General features: G+C 50.9%; 2 protein-coding genes across 5 annotated transcripts in view; one reads left to right on the top strand and one right to left on the bottom strand.

Moving 5' to 3' along the window:
- Positions 1 to 358: 358 nt before the first annotated feature.
- SLC31A2 (solute carrier family 31 member 2) lies at positions 359 to 9,562 on the top strand. The gene is made up of 4 exons (XM_047829586.1): positions 359 to 474; positions 4,152 to 4,218; positions 6,959 to 7,148; positions 8,156 to 9,562. The coding sequence occupies exons 2-4, from the start codon at positions 4,152 to 4,154 to the stop codon at positions 8,322 to 8,324; spliced, it is 426 nt and encodes a 141-aa protein (XP_047685542.1). The 5' UTR covers positions 359 to 474; the 3' UTR covers positions 8,325 to 9,562.
- Positions 9,563 to 11,711: 2,149 nt separating this feature from the next.
- FKBP15 (FKBP prolyl isomerase family member 15) overlaps positions 11,712 to 13,787 on the bottom strand; it is a 58,183-nt gene continuing 56,107 nt past the window's right edge. For all 4 annotated transcript variants that reach the window (XM_047829581.1, XM_047829582.1, XM_047829583.1 and 1 more), the window contains one exon: positions 11,712 to 12,337. In XM_047829581.1, the coding sequence (XP_047685537.1) occupies positions 12,260 to 12,337 (78 nt within the window). In that variant the 3' untranslated portion in view covers positions 11,712 to 12,259. The remainder of the gene's footprint in view (positions 12,338 to 13,787) is intronic.

Raw genomic sequence — 13,787 nt, 5'->3', positions numbered from 1 at the left:
ACAGATTGGAAAAGATAGAAAAAGAGCAGCCACATTTAAAAGCCGAGGGCATAATTTAATTTACTCCTGATTTGTTGCTATTTGGCCCATAGAATTTATAATTTTTCACTCGTGTAAAGATTTGCTCGCGTTATTAGAAGAGCAATAAACTTTTTAAATGATAATTGCAAAGACAGGTCAAGTGCAAAACTGGATAAGGAGCCAAACGGTGCGCAGGACGGAGCCCCCGCTGCGCTGGCGACTCCGGCTGGCGCGCCGCCGGCTCGGGGACCCGTGGGTGCGCCCCAGGCCGCCCGGAATGAGGCCTCACGTGGGGACCACAACTCCCAGGCACCCGCGCGCCCGCCTCACCCCGACATGTGACCGCGCCGCCCGGGTCGCGACCGCGGCGGCGGAGGCTGGACGGACTCGGAGCTGGGAGCCCCGAGTGAGTAGCAGCGGCTGCGGCGCCCGCTCGGCGCGCTCACCTCGAAGGTGAGTGCAGGCTCCGCCGACAGCGACGACGCGGGGCGGGTGGCCCGGGCGGGACCCTCGAGTGCCCGTCGCCCCTTGGCCGGGAGCGAGCCTTGGGGGGACGCGGGAGGGGGAGCTGGCGGTGGCTTTGCTTTGGGGTTTTCTCTTATTTGTGCCTCCCGCTGGGAGTCAGTCCGGCCGGACCGGACGAGCGGTGGAGGCGCGGTGGGTGAAGACGGACTTGGCCGAGGGTTCCCTGCCCTGGGGGCAGTGACTTGGCGGAGATTCCGAGAAGGCCCCCATCAGGAGCTTAAGGCCCGGTGCACTTCACGCACCGAGAACACGCCCGGGGGTGCGGGTGGGGGGCTCTCTGTCGCGGCTAGCCTGTGGTCTGAATCTCTGGGGGGAAAAAAACCCCAGACCCAGCTACTTTCCATCTTCCCTACATTTGGGTAGGAAGTGGCATTTCAGACTATTTTTTTTAGGTGGAGTTCACCTGGGAGAGAATGACAGCTTGCCAGACTCTTTGGTCTTCGAAGAAATCATAATACATCCCACGAAGAATGTCATAGAATTGAAGATACAGGAAGCCAACACTGGTCACTTAGTCGAAGGCTCACCCCCCACCTCCTACTGGGTTTCTAAAAGGGGAAATAGAGGGGAAGAGTTTGTGAAAAGCTCCGGAGCTGGGCAGCACAGGACAGGGACATAAGCTCCCCGCTGAACTCTTGGGTTTATAAATGAGAGAGCGCTTCTCAAAGTGTAAGTAACCGCAGATGAGAACGTAAAGAAAACAAGTCCATGATTGCTCTCTTATTCACCACAGCCTCTCCCTGCCCAGGGTGGGGCCCTGAATAAGGCACAGATAAGTTAGACTTGGGGTCTGGAGGCTGAGATTCCACCCAAGTGGGGAAACGAGGGTAGGGCGCTGCCTCATGCATATCTGACCACGGGGCCCTGTTTCACTGAAAAATGTAGCCCCAACTCAGAGTATTGCTGATTTGAGTCTTGTTCTCCGGTTGAAAAGGCAAGGGTAGGCGAGGCTTTGTCTTCCCCCGATTCTTCACTCCCCAGTAGGTGGACCCACTCTCCGGGCACTTCCAGCTTGGAACATACTAAACTCCGTCTTCCCCCTGGCTGCCTCCTGCGCACGCCCCCCCTCCCCCCCCCCACCCCCTGCTTCAGATGTCCAAGCCATCTGTCTTCCTGGCTGGGTTAGGTACCTCCCCAGGGGGCTTAATCCCCAGCACCCCCAGGAAGCATCCTCTGTGCCTCCCTTGCACTGAACTACATACACCTGTTGTAATGATCTCTTCCCTTCCCTCTCCCCTGATGGATGGTTAGTTCTGTGAGGGCCAAGGACTTGTCTCGTTTGTCTCCGTATCTCCAGCATCTGCATCCCTAGCAAAACGAAAATCATTGTTTGTCAGCTGAATTACATTTATTGCTTTGTGGGTGTTCAAATCCACAGCAAAAGTTGTTTGAGGCTCCTGAGCGCGCTGGCCCAGGCCCAAGGATGATAGAAGGAAGCCAGTTAGGGAACTTCTCTGACTGACTAGCCGTTGGGGACATTCCAGTCATGCCAACCGCTTTATTAAGTGAACCCAGAGAGGGGGCATATGGTGCAATACCCCCTCTGCTCCCAACGCAGAGATGGTGCCCAAGGCTTCTGTTGAAGCTGAATGAGCGTAACTCCAGTGTAAATGGAGTCTCACAGGACGATTGGTACTTGTTTGTTTTCATATGTCCATCTTTTGTGAACATTTTGTCAAGTCAACGTATATGCTTTTTGAAATCTTAACAAGGGATGTCTGGCTGGTAGGATTGAAAATGATTTATACTTTCTTTTTGGTACTGTTTCAGCTTTTTACATTAAGCAGGTACCCCTTTCCCATTAGGGGGATAAAAAGCTTTTATCTGAGATAAAATTTTATCTCAGAATTCTTCAACATGATTTTTATATGATTCCTAGGTTTCCCTTTTCCTGTTATGTGGTCTTGGGCAAATCCCTTCCCCTGCTGGGACTCATTTTCCCCATCTGGGAATGAGATGGAGGTAGAGAGGGGCCAAGTGGGACCAGATCAGTGTTTTTCACACTGAGTTTCTGCAGAGCTCGGACCCCTCTCCCCTCCTCACTCAGAACCCCAGGTTTTATATGGTGGAGTTACAAGGAAGATTTTATTTGCCAGTGATCCCTGGCAAAACACACACACACACACACACACACACACACACACACACACACACCAAAACAAAACAGAGTTGAAAGCCAGGGGACTAAAAAAAAAAACCCTTTGAGAGAAAAAAAAAGTGATGCCCAGCATGGTGACTATAGTTAATACTACTGTATTGTATATTTAAGAGTTGCTGGGAGAGTAGATCTTAAAAATTCTCACCACAAGAAGAAAATTTGTAACTGAGCAGTAATGGATGTTAAGCTAGTCTTACTAGCTGATCATTTCACAATATATACAAATAGTGAATCATGTTGTACACCTGAAACTAATATAGAGTTACATGTTAATTATATCACAATAAAAGAAACTCTCTAAGGACACTCTAGCTCTGACATTTGGGGATTCTAATACTTGCCTTAGAAGGCAAAGCTTCTGTCATCTGATCCCACTCAGCCAGGGTCCCCTTAGCTGGCGGAGCCCTGACGGTATTTGCAGAGCCGCTGCTGTGGACTGAGGTCCTACTTACCCGGTGATGAGAGAGGACCTTCCTTTTCCTGAGACGGTGGACTAATATTGATCCCTCCGGCTTTAATGTTGCCGAACACAGTCATTAAGCCTGGTGTGGGTATTGAGAATCGCCACCTGGCTCCCTTCTTGTCCTCCTTTCTTGGTGATCGAGGGGAGCATAGCATCCTGGAATCCTGGCTTGGCATCCAGCTAGACCCGGCTTAGAATCTCCACTCTGCCAACTTCCTAGCCTTGGCACCTTCAGCAGATTACTTAACTCCTCTGAGGCTAGTTTCCCCAAGTTTCCTTTCCATGAGATGGGCCTAATTGTCCCTGTCACACACAGGGCTGTTGTGAACTGAGATTATGTATAAAGAACCCTTGATGCCCCCGCCGACACAGGATGGGCAAGGCGCTCTTTGAGAAGGGCACTCAGATGGCGACTGCGTGGTCTGTGCTTCTGCCTTCCTTCTTTCTGCGAGGTGGAGAGCTCATCGAGGGCAGAGATGTTAACCTTTGTCCAGAATGCTGGGCACAGAATGGGGTCACCAAATGTTTAATGTTAAATGAGCAGACGGATGTGGAGCACAGAGTGGAGATGGCGGCATTGGCCCCTCCAGGATACACATGGCTGGAACAGAATGGCTAGGGCTCAGGGTAAGAGAGGCAGCCGTTCCACAGTCCGGTGCTTCCCCACTGGGTTTGGAGGGCACAGAGGGGACATCTCAGCGTGACCTGACAACACCGACCTGTGTGGTAGTCCCCACACCTCACTTCCACCCGGAGCAGGACCAGCTCCGTGATAGCTCTGCTGTGCACCTGCTGTGGGGCCTTGGGTGCGTCCCTGCCCGGCCTGGCCTCAAGTTGGTCCTGGGGACAGCTAACGTCCCTTCCTGCACTTAAGACCAGTGACCTCGCTCCTCTGGGCCTTTAAGGGAGGCTGCTGGAGAGCATTAGGGGCCATGACTTCCACTGCCCTAAGCCCCCTGTAATGCAGATTCCCTTCTCTTTCAGATGCATTTCATTTTCTCCAATGAGGTGGTGCTTCTGTTTGATTTCTGGAATGTCCACAGTCCTGCAGGTAAGAATTGAGAAGCCTAGGCTTGTAGCTTGGAAAGCCTGGTAGTTCTAGGCAGTGGACAGCCTGGGTTCTCTTTACGCTCTGTGGACGTTTAAGTGGGCTCAAATGTAAGGGCCTGACTCCTCTTACATTACAATTGAGCAGGAACTTTGCATTTATAATTCCATTTGCAAACACTGCTTTTCAGATCCCAAAAGGCACCGTTTTCTCACTGTCACAAAGGCCCAGAGAGAGGCCAAGGATACAGCTTTTGCCTCTACTACAAGAGAAGGAACTGAAGCCCAGAGAGGGAAAGAGACTCATCCAGGGTCACACAGCGAGTAAACCTCAGAGCCAGAAGTAGATCGAGGTGTCTTGTCTCCTAGCACCTCCTTCATAGCATGCCCAGCGTCAGTTCAGAAACCCAGAGCAGCCGCTGCTGGTTGGGCTTTAGACGAGACACCAGTTTACAAGAGAAGGATAGGGCTTTGACTTGAAAAGGCAGAGCTGGGCCCGAATTCATGATGGAGTTCTAGTTCAGCTTCAATAACTGCATTTTAAAAGTAGAATGAGGGGCGCCTGGGTGGCGCAGTCGGTTAAGCGTCCGACTTCAGCCAGGTCACGATCTCGCGGTCCGTGAGTTCGAGCCCCGCGTCAGGCTCTGGGCTGATGGCTCAGAGCCTGGAGCCTGTTTCCAATTCTGTGTCTCCCTCTCTCTGCCCCTCCCCCATTCATGCTCTGTCTCTCTCTGTCCCAAAAATAAATAAACGTTAAAAAAAAAAAAAATTTAAAAGTAGAATGAAAGTGGCCCACATGCCCATCCTTGCAGGCGTCGATCAAATAAATCATGATCATGCCTTGATGCCGGGGATCCCAGTCTGTAGTACCCCTTCTCAAGGCTCTGAGTCGACTGTGCTCTGCCAGGCTGTCCCCCTCAAAGCCTCTCAGGCAGGTGCAGTCAGACAGTGGCTGGGACTGGAGTCCTCCTGAAGACCTCCTCATGTTCCAGTCGACCGCTCGCTGTCGGCTGTCAGCGAGGACCTCAGCGGAGGTTGTTGGCCGAAGCCCTCCGTGTGGCGTCTCCTATGGCCCCCCGGTTTCCTGTGGCAGGGCAGCTGGGTTCCAAGGAGCGAGTGTGTCAAGAGAACGAGGTGGAAGTGCACGGGATTTTTAAGACCCAGCCTTGGAAGTCACAGAGCCTCACTTCCACCTATATTGGGTGAGGAAGTCACAAAGGTCCTCTCAGCCTAAAGGGTGGGGGGCATGGACCCCACCACTTGATGGCAGGATGCTGACATTGTAAGCAGAGCACATTGGCAGGGATAGGGTGAGGTGGCCGTCTTTGGAAAATAGACTCTATCACAGACACTATGAAACCCCAGAAATAAGGCAGATCCGTGTGAACTAAGGGGAACCTCTGTACAAGGTGTACTTGGATGGCGACGTCAGATGCAGAAGAATATGCACAGACAGGATGCTGTCGTTCAAAGGCTTATATTGACAGCGAGGATCCCTGGAAAGCTATGGAGGAAAACGCTCCAGGGAGACGACTGGGGTTTTAGGGACTGGGCTGGGAGGAAGACTAACCTTTCATTGTATACCCTTTTGCACCAGTTGAATTTGTACCATATGCATGTAATTACACGTAATTTTATATTTTAAATAACCTGCATCTTTTGTAGATGATCTCCTCCTGGGAGCCCAATAAAATAACTATAGCTGGACCATTTAGTATCCCTCCTCTTGTCTTGTAAAACCAAAGTAGCAATTAGCAGCTAATTTTACACAGCAGCCCTAGTAAGCACTTAATGTTTTCCATAAAATAACTTACTGGTTCCCCCCCCCCCCCACTATTATACAAGCAATAAACACAGTAGAAACTTTGGGAAGTTAGGTGAGAAGAAAATAAAACTCTCTTATATCCTGGGGTGCCTGGATGGCTCAGTCGGTTGACTGTCTGACTCTTGATTTCAGCTCAGGTCATGATCCCAGGGTCATGAGATCAAGCCCCATGTCGGGCTCTGCACTGAGCATGGAGCCTGCTTGGGGTTCTCTCTCCCCCACTCCCTTTGTCCCTCCCCCACTCATTCTCTCTAAAATAAATCTCTTATATCCTAATTTGCTAAGATGATTACGACTCCTTTGCTGAATCTCCCTTCTTCCAGACTTTTCTATGTACATACTCATAAACGGAACCTCACTGTACATGCTCTTCCCTTAACAAGAAGTCATGACAGGGGACGCCTGGATGGCTCAGCCTATTGAGTGTCTGACTTGTGATTTCGGCTCAGGCGGTGATCTTGAGGTCGTGAGATACAGTCCCACATTGTGCTCTGCGCTGGGCGCGGAGCCTGCTTGGGATTCGCTCTCTGCCCCTCCCCTGCTTGTGCCTTCTCTCAAAAAAAGAAAAAAAAAGCAGTCTTGACAGAGACTTGTGACCCCTGCAGGGGGAGCAGCTGGGGGCGGTGGCATGTGTCTTCTTCACCCTAGGACCCTACCTTTCCCAGAGGGCTTCTCTTCCTGACCTCAAAGCCATACCCCGATAGGCCAACCCTTCCAAGAAAGAGCTGGAGAGGGAAAGAGACAGTGAAGTTCTGAGCCCACGGCAGGGGGAGAAGATGTGAGAGAGGCAGATGGGATGGATTCAGAGGGAATGGGTGGAGGTGGTCTCTTGCCACCTACCCCAGGCCCCAGGGGAAGCTGCCAGAAGGTGACCACGGCTTGCCCGGCCCGGTCTCTGCAACTCGGCTTCGTTTGACAGGCATGGCCCTTTCCGTGCTGGTGGTCCTGTTCCTGGCCGTGTTGTATGAAAGCATCAAGGTTGGCAAAGCCAAGCTGCTCCACCAGGCTGTAGTGAGTGTGTCCGTCCTCTCCAGCCAGCAGCTCACTGAGGAGACAGACCGGGATTCTTCAGCCTCAGACTCGGCCCCGGTCAGCAGAGCCCGCCTCAGGTAACAGGCACAGTGTGCGGGGAACGGCAGAGTACTACTCACAGTCACCCTGAGAGACAGGCTGGGCCCACAGGGCATTAGTCCCACTTCACAGAAAGCACATCGAGGCCCAAGGAACAAAACTTGCCGAAGTGCTTACCGTAAGTAGTGAGGACACCTGATGCCCAAGCCAGAGCTGTGAACAGCCACTTGGGAGGCTCAGACCTTCAGAACTCTGTGCAGGCCTCTGCCTAGCAATACGGGTGTCCACCCGGCCCCCCCTCCAAATCTCAGCAGTTTCTTAGGTCACTAAGGTTTCCAAACCCAGGATGGAATCTGCAGCCGTCCCTACACAAGTACTAAGAATTGCTGTCAGCGGTGGATCCATCTGGGTCAGGGAGCCCCCTCCTCCCTCCTCCCTCCTCCCCCTCCTCCCCATCCCGGTTTGATAAGGCAGTCCCGTAGGGTCCCAGTTCTGCCCTCTCTCCAGCTCCAGCCGTGCGTCAGGAGCCTGCCTGCTCCTTACACGGGCATCTCTACTATACACACCCACCCTGCAAGGGAGGCGTTCTTATTCCTGTTTCCCTGATGAGGAAATTTCAGTTCAGAGAGGTTAAGTTATTTGTGTTAAGTGACAGAGCCAGGAGCTGATCTGCCACCAAAGCTCATGTTCTTTCCATTGTAGTATTGCCTCCCACAGTAGATTCAGAAGGAAAAAAAAAATCTGCTTTACTGATTGATGAGTTTGTATTATCCTTTATCAGACATGACAGAATACATGTCTCATTTTCCCTTTTGCCTAGGATGCCAGGAAGCTCAGAGCTAAATGTAGTAAAGAAGTGATTATCCAAGGCTCCTTGTACAAGGCCCTGTCCCGTCAGTGGTTTCTCATAGAGCTCTTTGAAAAGAAATCTCTTCTGGGTGAAGCATACAAATTACAAATAAGCTGGTCCTGTAACTCAGCTGCTCTTTCTACTTCCTGCTTCCAGCTCATTACCAACATTAACATGGCTCTCCTTTTCATCTAGGTGGTTTTTCTGTCACTTTGGCCAGTCGCTAATCCATGTCGTTCAGGTGGTCATAGGCTACTTCATGATGCTGGCTGTCATGTCCTACAACACCTGGATTTTCTTCGGCGTGATCCTTGGCTCTGCTGTAGGATACTACCTAGCCTACCCACTTCTCAGCATGGTTTAGCTGGTGAGGGCTCTGCGGGCACCGAGGGCTAGAGAGAGCTGGGGCCCCCTCTTCCAGACATTGAAATTCCAGCCCCATGTCTTCCGTTTCTTCTGATGGCGGTTCCTCTCCTCGCTCCCAGCTCTTGGAGACTTTCGGCTGAAGCCGGCACTTGCTGCCTGGAGTTCGGAGGCCACCGCAGCTACCTCTGTCTTCAGCCATCATGCACAGGGCCTGGGCACGGTCATTTTGTACCTTAGTAAGGCTTCTGTGGCCCGAGGGAGAGTGGAGAGACCAGAACCTGGGGACAGGGTTGCTGAGCCCATGAGGACTTATTTCTGCGACTCAAAAATTAAGAATTTCCAAAGATCTTCAAGACAGGGAGATGGGTTCTGGGTGACGAAGGTCATGGAAGCTGTATACCTTCTGCTCTCGTGATTTGTGCCTTATGTAGAGGAGCATCTTCCACTGGCCTTCCTGACCTCTTCTGTCTGAGGGATAGAGACCACACTGGCTCCTTTTTCTCACCTTTCTGCCTTTGGGACACATAAAGTTTGTCCCCTGCTGTGGATCATGAGAACAAACTAAGATTTTTCATTTTCCCCACTGAACCCCTGGTTGGCAATTTTGCACATTAATACAAGACAAAATTTTTAATGAAATGACTTCATGTTATTCATGATGGACAGCAACTTCTGCTGGGAACTGTTTCTCTTTCTTGTGGGGAGAATGAGTGACAGCAGATTAAAGGCAGAGGAGCTGGACTTATCCTCTGGATAGGGAGCTTCTCCCATCAGACAGCACTGCCTGCGGGAGGAAGACAGTCTAAGGGCTTGAGGTGTCTGGGGCACTTTGGCTCCAGTGCCTCCTTTGATCCGGATCCTTCTTTTAGCAGAACGGAGAACTGCACTGAATATTCAATACTTAACGTTCTCTATTTATTACTTCCTGCTCAGCCATAATCATCTGGTGGGGAAACATGATTTCATTCACTTGAAATAGTGGGTAAGCCACGGGGGTTGCTGACCGAAGACGTGATAAGCAATCAAACCAAAGCATTACATTTGTAGACTTAGATGGAACTCTCCAGGTAGTTCACGTTACAGAAAAAGGAAATAAGAGACCCAGGGAGGGAAAATCACTGCTGTATACTGTAATGTCTGCGTTCAAGTACCTCACGGGCTAGATGAAAGACGGTCTTAAGCTTTGGGGATTAAAAAAGAAATATACATTTTAATAAATATATATATTTTAAACAACGTGTGACCATTCTTGTGTTTCTCCTCACTGAGACAGCAAGCACACGCCGCCCCCCCTCCCCCCCCTTATAACTCAGCAGGAGCTGAGACTGAGTCTGTGCACCTGCTATGAAGACAACTCTGTGCTCAGGGAAGCCAGCCCTGAAACGCCACGCCCTCAGGCAGACACCCCACAACCTTAGCCGAGCCGACAGTCATTCTTATGCTCACACACCAAATACTGACTGGGGGCTGTGCCGTGAGAAAAACAACGCTTTGTCACACAGACTGCAAAGCACCTTCTCTCCCTAGGCCAGAAGCAAAAATACATCAAACCCCCCTCTTTAATTTACAGTGACAACAGCAACAGAAAGTACGTGCCGCCTTCAATATTGACCAGTGCAACCTCCACACCTCAGCAGGAAACTGGAAGGCTGTTCTGTGTCATGACGGATGGAAGGTTTCCAGTGTCCAGTGCGGTCTCGCTGATGCAGCCTCAACGTATCCAGTTATCCGTGCTGAGCGGCTAAGGCTCCCTCCCCTGGGCACTGCTGAGATGAGCACTTCCATGGGTGACTGGCAACCTCTTTGGTTTGATATAGCCTCTAAAGGTGTGTGGGGCCTGAACAGCACAGAGGGCTTTTAGAAAATCTATGCTCTAGAGAAGCTAGGTAGACTAAGCATGTGGACATTCTTCAGGGCCAAGTCACAAAAGATAGCACCTTCACTAACCTGAATTTTTAAAAATTTAACAGACACCTAGCTTTGTACGTGCCAGTGTCCTAAGCACTTTACAGTATTAACTAATTTAACCTTCACAACAAGGTAGGAAATCTGTCTGTCTTAGAAAAGAGGAAGCTGAGCACTGTGAGTGGCAGAGCTAGGAGGCAGGGCCAGGCAGCCTGGCCCGAATCTGCTCATCCGCACAGATGAGGGGGAGGCTAAGAGAGTAACTGGCTAGGACCACATGATGCCCAGTGGCACGAGGCTGACTGTATGTAGACTGTGGGGACTGAAAAGTCCGTGCTGTGTATTTTACCACAACAGTCCAGAGATTCTGTTCCAGGAGATCTGGGATGGGGCCCAGGAGTCTGTATTTCTTACAAGCACCACTGCCCTCTTCCCTCAACGCAGTGATGGTCGCCACCATGGTGGACCAGAGTCCAGGCTCTAGAATAGGCTGGCCAGGATCTGAATTCTCGTCCTCTTGCTTCATAGCTATGTGACCTTGGACAAATTAATTTACCTCGAAACCTCAGTCTCTATAAAATGGGGTAACAGTGTCTTCTGCAAGGGCCATGGAGATGAGACAGTCTGTATAAAGCACTCAACAACAGAGCTGAGTCAGTGGTAGTTCTGTTGCCCAGCCCCACTTATGGCAGACAAGCTCACACAAGATCTGTCTTCACAAAGGATGGTGTCAGACCATGGGAATTCAGGAGCCTATCTTACAAACATTTTAAACCAGGGAACGTTTTTGTTAAAATTATTCTTTTTGAAGACTGGTTGCATGGTCTTTGGAAGAAGTAAAATGACCACGTATATTTTCTCACTACTCTTCTAGGCATTTGCCCTGGCCCTGAGTCCACAGGGAAAGGAAGCTGCTCTCAAAGAGAAGAATCAGGGATGCCTGGGTGGCTCAGTTGGTTAAGCATCTGATTCTTAAGTTTGGCTCAGGTCATGATGTCAGTCGTGAGATCGAGCCCCACACCGGGCTCTGCACTGAGTGTAGAGGCTACTTGGGATTCTTTCTCCCTCTCTCGCCACCCTGCCTTCCCTCCCCCTCTCAAAATAAATAAACTTAAAAAAGGGGGGGGGAGGAGAATCAGTCCCTCAGGTGCCATGATGAATGATAATGCAGCGTTTGGACCCTCCCACCTTCTGTCCACGGCTTCCTAGGGTGCAAGACTGAGTGTGCCAGATCAAGAGAACGAAATGACGGGTTCTCAGATAACCACGATGCCCCAAGCCTTCAACGGCTGGGACGAATGGGGACAGCAGAGTGGGGACATTCCTGGAAAGCCTGAGTTCCGGGGTACCCAGGGAGTATGTCATAATGCTTTTGTGCATGTTAACCAACCCAGGTCTGTTACAACTCTTACCCTGAGATTCCCAGAGAGGAGCACGGCCTGCCTTAGCACCAAATTCGATTTCTCCCCAAGAGCTTGTGTCGAGTTCCATTGCAGACATTTATTTGAGTTTGGTTAATTTCAAATATTCATTGACCTCTTGTATCAGACTTAAGGCAGAGAAAAGATACATGTCCCAGGACTGCAGGCAAGGCTGTTAACCGAACCGGGGTTTAGACAGTGTAATCCACCCTGGGTTCCACCAGGGAGACCTCACCCGAGGCGACAGGTTCTGTTGCTGGTGCACGGTTGAGCATCGGGAGGCAGATCAGTCTGAGTTAGTGAAGAGACTAAAAAGCTCACAAGAGGACAGGACTCTTGTAGGTGACTGGCTGGAGGCTACCCACCAGCCTTTCCTCCCAACGGGACACTGAGGCAGGACCCCAACGTTGTGAAGACAGGCTCACGCTCCTCTCGGACCAGCTGGGCGGGGCGCTCAGAAGCTGGGGAACTCGGATATCTGCACCGCTGTCCTCAGAACGCTCACCTTCACCTCCCCCTGTGGCTCGTCTAGACCCAGGGCTGGCTGTGCAAAATCGCGCTTAGGGAAGGGGCGGTAGAGAAACCTTTGCACCGGTTTCCTGGGGCTTCATCCCAGCCAGTCAATGTCATCATCATCGTCATCATCTCCAAAAAGGGGTGTCGGGGGCGGGCGTCCCTTCAAGCTCTGCCAAAACAGGAAAGAGTAGTCAGTCCTCACTTGTCCCTGCACCAGACGGCCTTCCCGCCTGTGTGAGGGGAAGTGAACTGACACCCGTTCCCGGCTCCAGGTTGGAAAGGAGGGTGTTGGTTACGGTTTTACTGAAAGGACTAACCCCGAGGCCATCAAACCTGGGCTTCCAGATAAAGCTGAGACAAGCAGGCAGAGAAGGGAGGCAATCTTCCAACACAGACACAAGAAGACCAACTTTGTTTGGCTAATTTGGTCATTTATTTGTGAAACACATGTATTGATTTGACAGGTTTCTTCTCATGCAGTGACTTACACATTTCGTGTGGGAAAAGCAGGGTCGATAGGGGAGAGATGGGAGCAGGAGGAAGAAAGAGAGAAGCAGAGCAGCCCTAAGGGGAGAGAGAAGATGCAGGAAGATGAAGGGAGGCTGGAAAGAATACAGCTCTATCCGAAAAAACATTGCTGTGGCCCATGGTGGCCTGTCTGTTTCTAGATGTGACCCCGCCATTTGAGAGAGAGTTGAGTTCAGCGGCGTGGCCACATTACCAAGTGGAGAAGCCAAGAGATGAAGAAAGCCCAGGAGCACAGGGCCACGGCCCCCGCACCCTTGATCTCACTGGCCCTTCCCTCGCTTCCTCCACCCGGGTAGTAGGAAAAGGGGGATTAACGGGCTATGGAGGAAGTTCCCTACTTTTCATGACTTGAGCTCCTGGCCTTTTCTTCTGGCTTGGTGGGGACCAGGTCCCATGGGGCAAGCAGGGATTGATGCTGGAGAAAGGCACGCACAGACCACCCCCTACTAAGATACTTTCTGCTCTGAGCTACCCTGGCCCAGGGTCAGTCTTCACAGGGCCGGCCAAACAGAAGGCAGCATGATGTGGTCAGGGGTGCCTGGGCTGATCCCATCTCCACCACCAACTAACAGACCTTGTGCCTCTCTCTGGGCATCAACTAGGTGATCTCTACGCTCTGACAGTAGTGAATAAAAATGTGCCTCACTGCTTCTGTTCTATTCCGGCTCTCCATTTACCAGCGTGATAACCCTGAGCATGTTATTTAAACTTGCTGAGCCTCAGTCCTCTTTCCTATAGAACAGGATAAAAGTGCCTACCTCACTGGATTAGTAGCGGATTCAATGAGAATGTCTGTGAGGTTTTCAGAGTACCCCGGAAATAGGAATTAACTTGATAGTATTCATAGTAATACCAATAATATACTGCTAATTAAACACTCCAACTATATTTAGGGCAGCCACTTGGGATACTCAATTGGTTTTTCGTTCTTATTTTTAAGTGCAGAATTCATATGCAGAATTCCTGAATGGAAATGTAATTGTTGAAGGCTAACAGGAGGAAATGGTGCGTGTCCCGCAGGGGCACAGGCAGGAGGGAAAGGTTTTGGTCGATGCAAGCCAGCTCCTTGCTCTGCCTTGGTTCTGGCCAAA

The sequence above is a fragment of the Prionailurus viverrinus genome, chromosome D4 (assembly GCF_022837055.1).
Source record: "Prionailurus viverrinus isolate Anna chromosome D4, UM_Priviv_1.0, whole genome shotgun sequence".
In the NCBI taxonomy this organism is placed as follows: Eukaryota; Metazoa; Chordata; class Mammalia; order Carnivora; family Felidae; genus Prionailurus; species Prionailurus viverrinus.
The sequence above is the reverse complement of the archived record's forward strand: the minus strand, read 5'-3'. Positions and strand labels throughout refer to the sequence as shown.